Raw genomic sequence first — 13,841 nt, 5'->3', positions numbered from 1 at the left:
CCGAGGCCCCGGACTCCGAGGCCCCGGACTCCGAGGCCCCGGACTCCGAGGCCCCGGACTCCGAGGCCCCGGACTCCGAGGCCCCGGACTCAGAGGCCCCGGACTCAGAGGCCCCGGACTCAGAGGCCCCGGACTCCGAGGCCCCGGACTCCAAGGCCCGGAGCTTGGAGAATGATTCTCGGGTCCAAAATGTTTCTTGCATTCAGAGGATTTTTCAAACTTCTGTCGCACGACGCTCTCCCCTCCCCCCCACCCACCCCACCCCACCCTGGCTGCCGACCGCTCGCAGACCTGAACGTGAAACGCTACATCCAGCTGACGGAGATGCGTCTCAGCCGCGCGCACTACCAGCGTGAGCGCGAGGCCGAGAGGGCGGTCCCGGAGTGAGCCGCCACCTCCGCCGCGTGGGGGAGCGCCGCCGCCGGGCCTCCACCGAGGGTGAGCCGGTGGGGGGTGGTGGGGGGTGGTGGGTGGGGGGTGATAGAGGGTGGGGTGGTGGGGGGGGTGGTGGGGAGTGGGAGGGCGATGCAGCCTCGGCGAGGGCTCCGGTGTCGTTCCGAACGCTTTCCTGCCGAGGTTCGAAACGTTTCATGGGTTAGCTCTGTCCGTGTGTCCGTCTCATTTCATCTCTCCATCTGGCTGTGTGTCCGTCTGCATGTCTGTCAGTCTAGAACTGGTTGGCGTGGAGGGGTCAGCACTATAACTCTCGTAGAGATGTTCACCCCGAGCTCTGAATCCCCTGATAGTGGCATTGTCTTTGTGCTGTTCGCCTTTTGGCGTCCTCTGGTCTCACACTGTTAGTGAGACGAGGCTCTAAAGAAAGCTGTCTCTGGTGTGGACAAATCAGTTTCAAAGACAATGCTTCATTTAATAGCAGAGCGTGTATTTTTGTTTGCACCACAAGTTTGTGGTTGATGCAGACATGATTCCTTGCAAAAGGTTTCAGTTTGGTGTTTTAACATTTTAACACAGCTGTTTTCTTGCCAGAAAGGGGTAAAACCTATTCTTATATATGGTCACGAGTCTCAGCGAAACTTGAGTGTCATTTTGTGTCGCCGCTCACATGTGGGAGGAAACCGCAGTTTACGGAGAGAACCCACAGGTGCCGGAGGGGGGAGGGGGGGCAACGCTCGATCCCACACAGATTTCTTTTTGCTGTAGTGCCGCCGTCTCCTGGAGAGCCGGCGCTCTCACGGATCCTGCTCGGTGCCTACTCACGGGTAGAGAAGGGAGTTGCGCACCATCTGTGAGGCGATCCACCAATCCTCGCCGCCGCCTTCACAGCGCTAGATCACCATGTGCAGCAGCTGTGCAGGAGCGTAGCCATGTGCAGCAGCGTAGCCATTGTGCAGCAGCCATGTGCAGCAGCACAGTCATGTGCAGCAGCGTAGCCACGTGCAGCAGTGTAGCCACGTGCAGCAGTGTAGCCACGTGCAGCAGCGTAGCCACGTGCAGCAGTGTAGCCACCGCCAGCAGTGTAGCCAAGTGCAGCAGCGTAGCCATGTGCAGCAGCGTAGCCACGTGCAGCAGTGTAGCCACGTGCAGCAGTGTAGCCACGTGCAGCAGCGTAGCCATGTGCAGCAGCGTAGCCACCACCAGCAGCGTAGCCACGTGCAGCAGCGTAGCCACGTGCAGCAGTGTAGCCACGTGCAGCAGCGTAGCCACGTGCAGCAGCGTAGCCAAGTGCAGCAGCGTAGCCACGTGCTGCGAGAAACTTCCGTACGATAAGCCACTTTGCTCAGCTATCATTTGCGGCCCAGTCGCTTCTAAAAAACAAGTTAATACCTCATTGGGCTTTGCCAGGTAGGATGAGGATTGTTGAGTTTTACTTGTATGTTTTTGGGGGGGTTGTTTGACTTTCCTGTGTTTTTGTCCTGTTGCAACGTTCGTGGGAAAAAAGCGCTTCCTAGCTCATTGGATTCTTCCTGCAGTGTAAATAAAGAATTGTTATTCTGATACCTGTGGTTAAAGTCGTGCGCGTGCGATCGCTGTATTGACCTCGGCGGTGTGGATTTGTTTCTTTGGAATTTTGCATGAAATTAAAATAAATGCGTAAATAATTTTATCATCATTATTATATATATATTTTTCCGGTTCCAGGAAGGAGGACGAGCGGGGCTCGCCGCACCGACGGCGTTCCCCCTGGCGGCTTCCTCTTCGCGGCCACGGGGCGCGACGTTGCCGGAGCCACCGGTAACGGAAAAAATGCGACGCTGCAGCTAGACAGATGACGACGAAGACGACGACGACAACAACCGCCGATTGCGATGTAAATACTCTTATAAGGCAATAATTTAAAGACTGTTTTGTGGGTAATCGTTGTACGTGTCGATGCACGTTGCGTGCTCTCTACTGAGAAAACAGACAGACGAGGCTTAAAACCGACTTGTTTGGCTTTTAAGACACACCCCGAGATCATCGACGGGCGAGGGGGCGCACGCGCGGGGGGCAACGCGAAAGGCAACCGTGACCGTAGGACCGTTGCGGCGACGATTGCTCCTAGCCGTGGAGAACCTTTGGACAAACCGGGCTGCCCCCTTCCTGTGCAGCGGGCGACCGGGAATCCGCGAACTTCCAATCGGGTCGCGACGCGGGGCGTCGCGTGGCTACGCCCGAGGGCCGTGTGCTCTCCCGTAGTCCAATCCGCCGCTCGTCGGACGCGTCTTATCGACAGGCGCCTGTTTTGGCGTTGGCCGGAAGAATCTCCGGCCAACCTCCATAATGCCGCCGTGGCCCCCAACTTTACCGGCAACGATTGCCCCGCGGACGATTGCCCCGCGGACGATTGCCCGACGAGCCGCCACGGTGGCTATGAGATGTTAACTCCCTCGCCTGGTACGCAGGAGGTCGTGGGTTCGATCCCGACCCTGACGCCTGCTGCTGCTGCTGCATATTTGGAGTTTGCGTGTCTCTGTCCGGCTGCTATGAAATTTCCATGTGATAATAAGCCACTTCGTTGAGCTATCACTTGTGATGGCACGGTCGCTTCTGAAAAAAAGAGTTGTGCAGCTCAGTGGGCCTTACCTGGTAAAATAAAAAAATAGTTTAGTAATAGCTTAGTTTTTATTTTGGTGTGTCACGATGGGCTTGAGGGTTTAAACTGCAGATGTCTTTGCACTCAACAGGGTTTCTGATGTCCGGGATGTTGCGTGCACAGCACGGTAGAATACTAAGTGTTTTGCATTTTGTCGCTTGAGCTCACTTGTCAGTGTTTTATTTTATTTGTTGCTCGTCGGCTACCGCCGTCATTGTCGTCGTCGTTTTCAAGCGCGAAACGGGGGTGACGCCAAAACTGAAACGGAAGCCATTGGCGCTCCCGGCTGCATTTGAACCGTATCATATCGCGAAAGACTCCGTCTTAACCGTCATGGCAACCTTGACCAGGATTTTATTTATGCGTGTGTGTTTGTGTTTGCGGCTTCTCCCAAAGCGTGTCGTTTTTAAATCGATCGCTGTGTTTACTTTTTAAAAAATATGAGCGAAGGGGAAGGTGTCGCCCCCCCCCCGCACCCGCCCCGACCCCCCACCCCCCCCCATGGCGCTTTGCCACCTCTACCAAAGGTGCGTAATGACGCGACATCGCATCGCTTCTTTTCTCAGAGCATCTTTAACCCCCCCCCGGAGCGAGCGGTCAGGGGCTGTGTTCATGTCCGGAGGCGCGTTCCTCTCCGCTGCGTTCCGGGCTTGGAGGCAAATGCGGGCAGCGGGGAGAAACGGGTCGAGTGGCTGCCAACCGGGGAAATTGTCGCGTACGAAAGCGCTGCTGGGGACAGAGGAGGAGGGGAGGCCAGGAAACAAAAATACTTGGCCAGCCCTTCGCACGCGGCCCTAAAAACCTGCTGCCAGCCGCACAACGTGACCCGCGGAAAATGGCCTGGTGCCGCTTGCGCGAGATGACACGACCTCCGCCAGGGGCGTTCGCGGGTTGAGCTGCTGCGTCGCTCCCCGACGTTACTTTCGGTGGCGTGGTGCGCTTGGTTTGTACCATACGCCCGTAGTTTTGGTGTTCCCCCCCCCCCCCCCCCCCGACGTTTCATTCGACCGTTGCCCCGGGAGGCTTTTTCGCAGTGAATATCCGTTCCGGGCTTTCCGAAGAAGAAGAAGAAGAAGCTCCCAGCGCACAGAGTGAAACAACGGACGTCGTGTGGGGCGACGCGTAGCAGTACCAGCCCAGAATTCTACCGGAGAGAGCGATTTTAGAATTTTTTTTTTTTTAACTTTTATTTAAACTACACACTACCTGGCCAGAACTGAGCCGTACTGCTGTCAGTTTTGCACGTGTAATTGAGGATTGCCCAATAATAATATTTATTCGTGTACATATATATTAAAAAATACAGAGGTCACAAAGACTTTCTTCACACGATGGCAATGCAGCTCGTTGCAATTGAACGTAAGACCGCGGGGAGCGTTCGTGACCGGCCCTGGCATAACCGTGTTGACGGAGCTTTCCAGGCGCTGGATTTGTTATTATCCCTCGCACACAGCCATTCCCGTTCGCTCTCGCGGCTCGGTGATGTTGCGCACCCCCCCCCCCCTCCTGGTCCAGATAATATTTCACGTGAGGAGCGTATGTGGTGTTTGCTACACGCACACCGCACCGCACACCGCACCGCACGAATCTCACACCACAAACCCAACCATGCACACACCGCACCCAAACCACGTACACACCGCACCGTACGCACCGCACACTGCACACCACAAACTACACCGCACAAACCACGCATCACACCGCACAATCCACGCACTGCACACACCACAAGCAGCCGCGTTTGCTGGAGGAGCTCACTGTTTGGGACTGTGAACTCCACGCACAATCCAGCCTGGTTAAACCCAGGATGGATCATAGGCAGGCCACACTGAATGTTTCTAACTCGCGCATTTGTTCCTTTAGAGAGATTTATTTTTCGCATTTCCACACATGCACAAAAAGGGCAAAGATCCCCCGTATTACTCTATCCTGAGGGGCCACTTTTGCTAGCACCTGTGACAGGAGGTTATGTAAGGCACCTGACTCATGAGCCTCGCCTGGATCCCTCCACTGATGTTCATCTTCAATGGGGGAGTAAGCCACCACCACCACCACTCCCTGCCTCCCGTTGATGGGGAGGTGAGCCCACGGTAGCCTGGGACTTTCCGCTTCCCATACCTCTGATCGCCGTGCTCCCACAAACTCCTGCTTTCTTTTCTTCAGCAGAAGAGCCACTCCCTGTTTTTTTTTTGGCAGTTTCCTCCCCCGAGTAAAGCACTGTCCCACCCCTCCTAGTGACTGGAGCCAGAACCTAAATACCAGAGAGATTCAGGCGGTACCGGTCCGGCTCCCTACAGGGGAGTGGCAGCCTCTCCGCAGCGAGAGTTCGGACATTCGACGTGGCCACCCGCGGTGTCTTTTTGGAGGAGCCCCGAGGGTGTGGGCACAAGTCTCCTGTCTCCACCAAATGCTGGTTTGGCCAGAAGATTTTTCTTGGGCGCCTGTCCCCCCGAGGTCTCCGGCGCAAGCTTAGTTTGATCTTTAATTCATAGCGTCGTGGCAATTTAATTGAAGGTGGACGGGTCGGGGGGGGGTTGTGGGGGTTGTTTTTTTGGCGGACCGACATACCCACGCGCGCACACAGACATACGCGCACCGCCTGCTCGCACTCGCTTGAACCTCACCACACACCCCCTACTCACTCATGTCAACCTCACTGTATTCAACCTCACACTGCACTCTCCCATGCCGGTAATGGATACCCATTGTAATGAATATGCATTCATTAATCCCGCCCCCCCGGCACGTGAAGGACTCGCAAGTGACGTCATCACACCTACCCCTCTATTTAAGGAACGAAACAGGAGGAAGATTTCTCCACGAATCTGGCTGCCGCCTGATGATGCCAGTTGCGGTTACTGGCAAAACGTCGTACTCGGATTGTAAATGTTGTGGATCTACTCTCCAGCACACCGGTGTGCTGTACTGGTAACGAATTGGCGTGTTCTGTTTACGTGACAAACCTTACTGATTGGTTGTGTCGGGTGGCGGTGGGTTTAACAACGCATATTTACGTGATCAAAACCCCCAAAACCTCTTATGGATACACTGACCTATAGTCCATGCAATACACTATATGCTAAACCTACAAACCACTATACTATACCTACAATACACTATATACTACACCTACACAATTAGTTGCACCACAGACTGTAATATTGATCATACGCTACGGTACACGACTCTACGTCACGCTGTGTTTTACCCATCCGCATTCCACTATACAGTACAGCGGTGTACAGTACTCCACATTAAATGGCACATACGAACTTGCACACTAACACACAAATATAAAAAGACGCTAGCGCATAAATGCGAACGCACAAACACCTATCTTAATTAGTTGAACGGAGGCAAAAAAAAAAGCCCGCGTGAAAACCCGATAATTTTAAAACGTACAAACCAAACCGTGAAGTGTTAAACTGAGGATATTTAGGGCACAAAAAATACATTTACACAAACCCACGCACACATTAACACTGTAATTTGAAAAAAAAAGGAAAATGTTAAAAACGATAAAGTTATTAAAAATAAATGTGTGACAAACATTAAATAACTTAGCTGCATTTGCGGCAGCTGCTCGTCCTCCACCGCCCTACTGAAGGCTACTGCTTGACCCCTACTGCTTGACCCCTACTGCTTGACCCCTACTGCTTGACCCCTACTGCTTGACCCCTACTGCTTGACCCCTACTGCTTGACCCCTACTGCTTGACCCCGACTGTTTGACCCCGACTGTTTGACCCCTGCAGGGACCTTAAGTCTCTGGAGGTTGTAGAGTTTTTGAGACCACCACTGACCTCTCCGTGGGCCCTAGACGGTCGAAACACGGGAACAGCTTGACCTGGATGTTGAAGTTGCTCACGATCTCCTCCGCCTGCCGCTGTGAGCCGTTGTGGCCTCCCAGGGATCACGCGGAGGCCGTTGGAGGCCGTTGGAGGCCACATGACCAGGTTGCCCTCCCTCCCAGCTCGTGAATCCCAGCCTCATTGGTTCCCACCGAAAGTCAGTTGGCCTTATTTTTATTTTTTTAGTGTATTGTGATAGTTTTTTTTTACTGGTGTCAGAGTTTTATTTTTAGAACGTGTTTTTTTTACCTTTGATGTATTGCGCTTTGAGATTATTAAAAAAAACGAGTTTATTATCATTATTTATTATTTTCGCCTGCAGAGTAGGGGGCTGCCTGGTTTTCCGGCCAGGCCCAGTATGCCACGGTCATCTTCCCCGTGCCATTGTGGCCAATTATGAGGTTTAAGTTGGGTCTTGGCTGGAACTCCACCTCGCAGTAGGTGGCAAAGTTGACCGGTTTTATCCGTTTTACTTACGGTAGAGGCATTGCGAATGGCCACTTTCCCTCAGAAATGAACTTTAAATCGAATGTTTTGTAAATATTTTTTTACTGTTTAGTCTCTTATATTTTAACCACCAACACCACCCTCCACCATCACTCGTGTCCATGACACACCACATACACCACACACCCCACAAACAACACATACACCACACACACACGCGCACCACATACACCACACACACCACAAACAACACATACACCACACACACCACACACACGCGCACCACATACACCATACACACCACAAACAACACATACACCACACACACCACACACACCACACACACCACACACCTCGCACACACCACACACACCACACACACCACACACACCACACACACCACACACACCACACACACCACACCACACACACCACACACACCACACACCACACACACCACACACACCACACACCACACACACCACATACACACACATACACACCACACACACCACACACACCACACACACCACACACATACACACACACATACACACACATACACACACACCACACACACCACACACCACACACACCACACACACGCGCACCACACGTGTTTACATTGCTGCTGCTGCCATCTAGCAGCAACATCTGGAAAAGGAAAAAAAATTGCACGTAAAGATATAAGCAGGGTCATGCCCCATTCGTTCTTAACATTTTGACCAAAAAAAAAATCAAACTTAAGTTTACACAGTTAATGTTAACAAGCGTCTGGTCGACGTACGGTTGTGTGGGTGCCAGGGCCCAGGGTTAGAATCCGGGATTCGGCCGCCCCTCATGAAGCCGGACGCTCGAGCGCCAACGACTCGATGATCTCGGCCTCATCACTAAAGACTGCATCGTAATAACACCAATGATAAAACAAACCCACGCGCATTCGGACCAAATTTGGTGTTGTAACCGACCATCTCTTCACAATTACAGGCGTGACGCCGCTTTGTGACAGCTGGCCGGAGAAACGTCGATCCCCCCCCGGTTGTTGGGCGTGCCGTGGATCGCTCTCCATCACGGCTCGTCTATTTGGCCGTGTCCGGTGGTGTGGAGGAGTGCGTGACACACACACACACACTCACTGGCAGTAATGGTAGCAGGCGTGCGCCCCCCCACACCCCCCTTTTCTCGTGCGGGTGAAGCCAGTGCCGGATTATCGTAGTAGCAAAAGTAGCTACATATGCTAGGGGCCCCGCACTTTCAAGGGCCACACGCTAAATGCTGTCAAAGCTGTCGATTCCGGTTCAGTGATTCTGCACTTGCTCTATGACTATAGTACTATACCGCCTTCAACTTTTCTGAACGACTGGGTGTTTAAGGTTAGAGATTTGTCGTATTATCTGGCTGTATAGCAAATGAAAAAATACAATTACTTTACTATGCGAGTAAAAAAAAAAATTCGTGTTTTAATTTTTGTGTTTTTTATTTATTTAGGGCCCCTTCATAACATATTCTGCAGGCCCCGCACTAGCTTAATCCGGCACTGGATAAAGCGGCAACGTGAGAAAGAAGTAGGTGCTCTCCCGACTTCAGTCTTGCTCTGCACCGCTGTCTCTGACACAGGGTCGTGCAAATGCTTGCTGCAGTAGTTGCAAACCTGTCACCGCCCAATAACGTCCAATCGGAATGCATTTGCTTGGTGTGAAACGGAGCGATGCTGTGCGCTGCAAGCGATCGAGCTGTCTGCTTTCTCTCTCTCTCTCCGCGGGCTGCTTTTGCTTGCGCAACCGAGGTGGGGGTGGGGAAGCGTTTCGGAGGGGTTGTTGGCGAGTTGTGCGTTGGGAGCGGTTCTTGCCGTGCCCTCGTCCGTCATCGGGGGGGCCACACTCCCTCTGCTTCCCCGTGGCCTTCCGCTCTCGCGCACGTACACAGCGAGCTGGCTGCCCCCTCGCCATGTCGCTCGCCCCCCCCCCCCTCCTCTGCCTCTCTCTCTCTCTTCCTCGCCCTCCCTGCTTCTTGTCCCAAAGACAAAGTCCCCCCGTGTAGCCTTAACAGACTGTCGGGGCAAGTGCCGTTAGCGTGGACCTGTGAAGGCCGGCACGGCACACGGGGGGGGTGGGTGGCCAGCACCACGCCCGGCCGCCTTTGTCTCCCCAGTGGCGATGTTTACTCCACACCGCACCAGGTACTCGATTTGAGGCTGAGTCAACCTAGGGCAGGCCCAACACCGGTGCAGATAATCGTCACTGGTGTTGGTGGCCGTGAGCGGGAATCAAACTCGGTTTGCTAGATTCGTAGGGAGCGGTAGCTTAACGGTCAGCTGTTGAGATAATTGTAGAAGGAGCTGAAGACGTGGATCCGCATCTGAGTCCGTTACCATGGCTTAAACCCCCTTCACTCAAAAGATAGACAAAAGCTGCTGAAGGATGATTAATCAATCCAATCTCGGTGGAGAGAACACTCCTAAGGGCTCCTCAACCGGAGTGCAACCCATTGTGATGGAGGCTCTGGACCAAATCCCTCAGCGACCCATAAAAGAGGACGTGGAAAAACCAGCCAGGATGCAGGAGGTTACAAGATTCCGTCAGGAAGATGAGACGTAACATCAACGGCCGCTGTTCCTGATGGGATTCCAGCAGAAATCTTAAATGGAGGCGACTTGGGAGCTCATCTTCTTTGGTTCTTTCGGTAAAGTCACGTAGAATGAGAATAAAATAAAATAACACAATAATATTATTGTGTTATTTTATCAATTTATTATTTTATTCTCATTCTACGTGACTTTACCGAAAGAACCAAAGAAGATGGATCATTGCAGTCACGAAAGCTTTGAATCGAAATTTGACTTGGGAGCTGTTACACCACACACACGCCCTTGCTCTTGAAGATCCGGCACAAGGAGGAGATCCCCACAGACTTTGGGGTTGCCCCGATAGTTTACCATCTTTAAAAAGGGGGTACAGGGCAGATTGTGGAACGTACGGAGGTGTCTCCCTCCTGTCCACCACTCCCTACCCCTGTCAGAAGGAACCCTCCCAGAATCGCCGAGCGTGGCTTTCGCCCATCCAGAGGCACAAACAGACCGTGATTTTCACCACGCGGCAACTGCAAGAGAAACGCCGGGAACAAAAGGGGCCCTGCTTCACGTGGCCTTCGTAGACCCTTGCAAAAGCCTTCGGCTCTGTGAACCGTCGCCGCCCTCTGGCTGATTCTGTCAAAAAGAATCGGCTGGACCGACAAATCCCCGGGGGGCTACTGCGACCTGCTGCATGACGACGATGTCGGCAAGAGTGCTCGGGAACGGCGGTGCAGAAACTGAACCCCTTCACGGTTGAAACCCGAGCGCTGCGTCGCTGCGCCCGCACCCTGTTTGCCATCTTCATTGCTGCTACCCTCCACCTCACAGGGCCAAAATCTGCCTCGGGGAGTCCAACTCCTGTCGGGGACAGACGGCGGACTCTTCAGCCTCGCCGAGAGTCGAAGCAAAGAGCAGAAGTCTCCACCACTTCCATCACGGAGCTCCGGTAGGGAGATGGCAATGCCATCGCTGCCTTCTCCGGAAGAAGGCCTGCAACACGTCCTGGATGCCTTGGTAAAGGCATCGCAAGCTCCTGGGTCTGGCCCTAAGTATAGAGAAAACGCAAATCCTCCACTAACCACCACCTGGCAAGACAACAGCGGCCCCAGCGATACTTCCGGACAATAACCACTCTCGAAAATGCAGATCCGCTTTCCCTACCCTGGCAGCCTTTCCTCCAAAGCCGACGTCGACGTGAAAATACACCACCCATCAATGGCGGAGCCAGGATTTTCATGATAGGAGTTGTTAGTAAGTAAGGAGTTGTAAGTAAGGACTTGTCCCTTGCTTTTTATTCGACGCGTGTGCATTGATGGCGCAGCAATCGATCGAGGGTCGAATTCGAACCGCGTTGTGTGATCGGCAACGCGCTCGCTGAAGGTGAGTGATGCCTTCAGGGAAGTCGTGAACTCTGTATACGCAACTGCGCGCAATTCTGAGTCACTTATAACTGCTTTGCCGTTACTTATTGCCAATTATGGACTCAGACTATTGTCCTATCATCTCATAGAGTCCCTGGCACGTAATAATATGCTACACAGTGGCAGTGGGGGTCGCAAAATGCCGATTTATTACTAATAAACCCCAATGATTCGATCGAAATTAGGGATTTCGATCGGATCATTGGGGGGGCACGTGCCACCCCACTCCCCCACTGGCTCCGCCAGTGCCACCCACCACCCGAGATGTGCCAGTGGAGCCTAGGGCAGACCGAGGAAAATAGTTTTTGAAGATCGTGATATCCGAGTCAAAGCTTATCGGCTTCGTCTGCAAAGCCGTAGCTCTTCCCAAACCTTGGCCACGTTAGAGCAGTCGGCACCTCAAAGCCCTGGAGTCGCACCAACAAAGATGCCTTCGCAAAATCACGAGAATCGGTTGGGAGGACGGGCGGCACGCCAACACCACAGCGAGGAGGCAAACATTGACATCACCACCGCTCCCGTAACCCAACACCGGCTCCGATGGACCGGCCACGTTGTTAGGATGCCCAACTCCCGCCCCCCAAAAAAAGGGGTCCTCGTCCTCCCAGGTAAAACGCAGGACAGCGGTGCCCCCGGAGGACGGAAGAAAGCGCTTGCGGGGGACAACTTCGCGAGGATTGACCTCACGCGGCCGGCCACATCAACACCGCCAACCGGGGGGAGGACATTGCACAGGGCACGAGGGGGTTGTCGCACTCGACGAAACAAGATGGTCGCCGTGCCGCGTAGGACAAGCGGCAACAACGCGAGGGGGAGAGGCCCGCCACCAACAAGGCCCCCCCCGACCATCAACCACCACCATCACGTGACCCTTTGCCCACACTGCGGCCAGAATCTGCCGCTGTCGGATCGGCCTCTTCAGCCATCTGGAGATCCACAAAACGGGACTCACTGGGAGGGCGATCATACTCGGCCCCCGAGTGATCGCCGTTGATGATATTGAGTGCTGCGTGCTAACCGTTATGTGACAGCTCCCTGCCTCTCGTCCCTCGCTCCCTCTCGCACTCTGCTCAAAACACTCCTTCCCTGGCTGCCTCCCTCCCTGCCTCCACTCCCTCCCTCCCCGTCTCTCTCCCTCTCTCCGCTCTCTATCCATCTCCCTCCCTGCCCGCTCTCTCTCTCTCTGTCTCCCACCCCATCCGTTGTCTCTCCCAAGACGCCGCCCGGCTGCAAGGGATAGATAAAGAGGGGAGGATGTGGAGGGGAAGGAACTGTCCTCATCCTGCAGGGATTGTCCCCGTGTGTTTCACAGGAGTGGGGGGGGGGCGTGGTTAGGGGTGTGGGTACTGGGAGGCCCCCATTGTGGGGTGCCGCGGTCGTGAGATGTTAGCTTCCTCGCCTGGTATACAGGAGGTCGTGAGTTCGACCCCAATTCCTGACGCCTGCTGCTGTATATTTGGAGGTTGCGTGTGTTTATCTCTTCCCGTGCTAACCGGGCCCCCCGGTTTTTCCCTCCACATTTAGAATCGACGTGTGTTCGGAGGAATTGGCTGCTATACATTAAATTTCCACATGATAAGCCACTTGATTGGCTATCTTTTGAGGCCTGGTCACTTGTGAAAAAGAGCTATATAGCCTAGTAGGCCTTTACCTGCTAAAATAAAAAAATAGTTTTGTTTTGTTTTAACACCGTTCTGTCTGCATATTAAAAAAAAATCTGCTTTAGTCCGTTGGCCTTGTAACTTTGCAAGATCCAAAGTTATCCTCCTCCCGTCATAGGTCGCGCTCAAATAGCGCCCTGTGCAAAGCACGTCGCCTCTGACCCAGTCACCAAGCGAGTGTTGAGCCTGGTTATCACGTGGTGTGGGAGACCGCCTGGCGAGACCCCAGGGTAGCCACAGCAGTAGGCTTTGGCCTGTGTGGAGCTTTAATTCTTTCCCCGCTCGCGCACAGAGTGGGCCCCCCCCCCCCCAGGAACAAACATCCAAATGTAGCAGGACCCTCCTGAAAAAGGTGTCATGAGGCTCATTGCGCTTTGATGGAGATTTAATGGACAAATTAAACATCCATATTATTATTATAAATCTGGAGTGTGCAGCTGCATATTCAATCCCAGCTCTACCCTGGTCTGTTAGCTGCATCTCCACTTTGGTCGTTCCTCCTCCGTGTGCTCGTCTTGCCCATTGATCCTCCACGCTCCGTGCGGCCTCCTCCTCTTCTTTTTAAGCTTGCCATTTTATTATTACATTAACAACAAAATCGAAGGACCGGTCCAACTCCGCGTCTGCCTGATGAGGCACAGAAAGGGCTCGACAACGAGGGGGTGTACAGCTTCCTGGACATGTGACACCCCTGTCGAACACCCCGTTCTGAAGCCGACGGCGACAGTGAGGGTGCCATTGACCGTGTTCAAGCACCGGGGGCTTCGGCGTGTAAGGCAGGCGGATCAAACTGATGAATCTGGCCCCAAAACCAAAATCCCCAGCAGATGCCCGCAATCGGCTCCGTCGAACGCCT

General features: G+C 53.6%; 1 protein-coding gene across 1 annotated transcript in view; it reads left to right on the top strand.

Moving 5' to 3' along the window:
- LOC116953884 (tetratricopeptide repeat protein 9A-like) overlaps positions 1-13,294 on the top strand; it is a 29,093-nt gene extending 15,799 nt beyond the window's left edge. Inside the window, exons 3-4 of the mRNA XM_032974171.2 lie at positions 290-438; positions 2,101-13,294. Coding sequence (XP_032830062.1) covers positions 290-387 — 98 coding nt within the window. The 3' untranslated portion in view covers positions 388-438; positions 2,101-13,294. The remainder of the gene's footprint in view (positions 1-289; positions 439-2,100) is intronic.
- Positions 13,295-13,841: the final 547 nt, after the last annotated feature.

Source organism: Petromyzon marinus, chromosome 53 (genome assembly GCF_048934315.1).
Source record: "Petromyzon marinus isolate PM22_M1 ecotype Great Lakes invasive population chromosome 53, UKy_Petmar_22M1.pri1.0, whole genome shotgun sequence".
NCBI classification, from domain to species: Eukaryota; Metazoa; Chordata; class Hyperoartia; order Petromyzontiformes; family Petromyzontidae; genus Petromyzon; species Petromyzon marinus.
The sequence above is the reverse complement of the archived record's forward strand: the minus strand, read 5'-3'. Positions and strand labels throughout refer to the sequence as shown.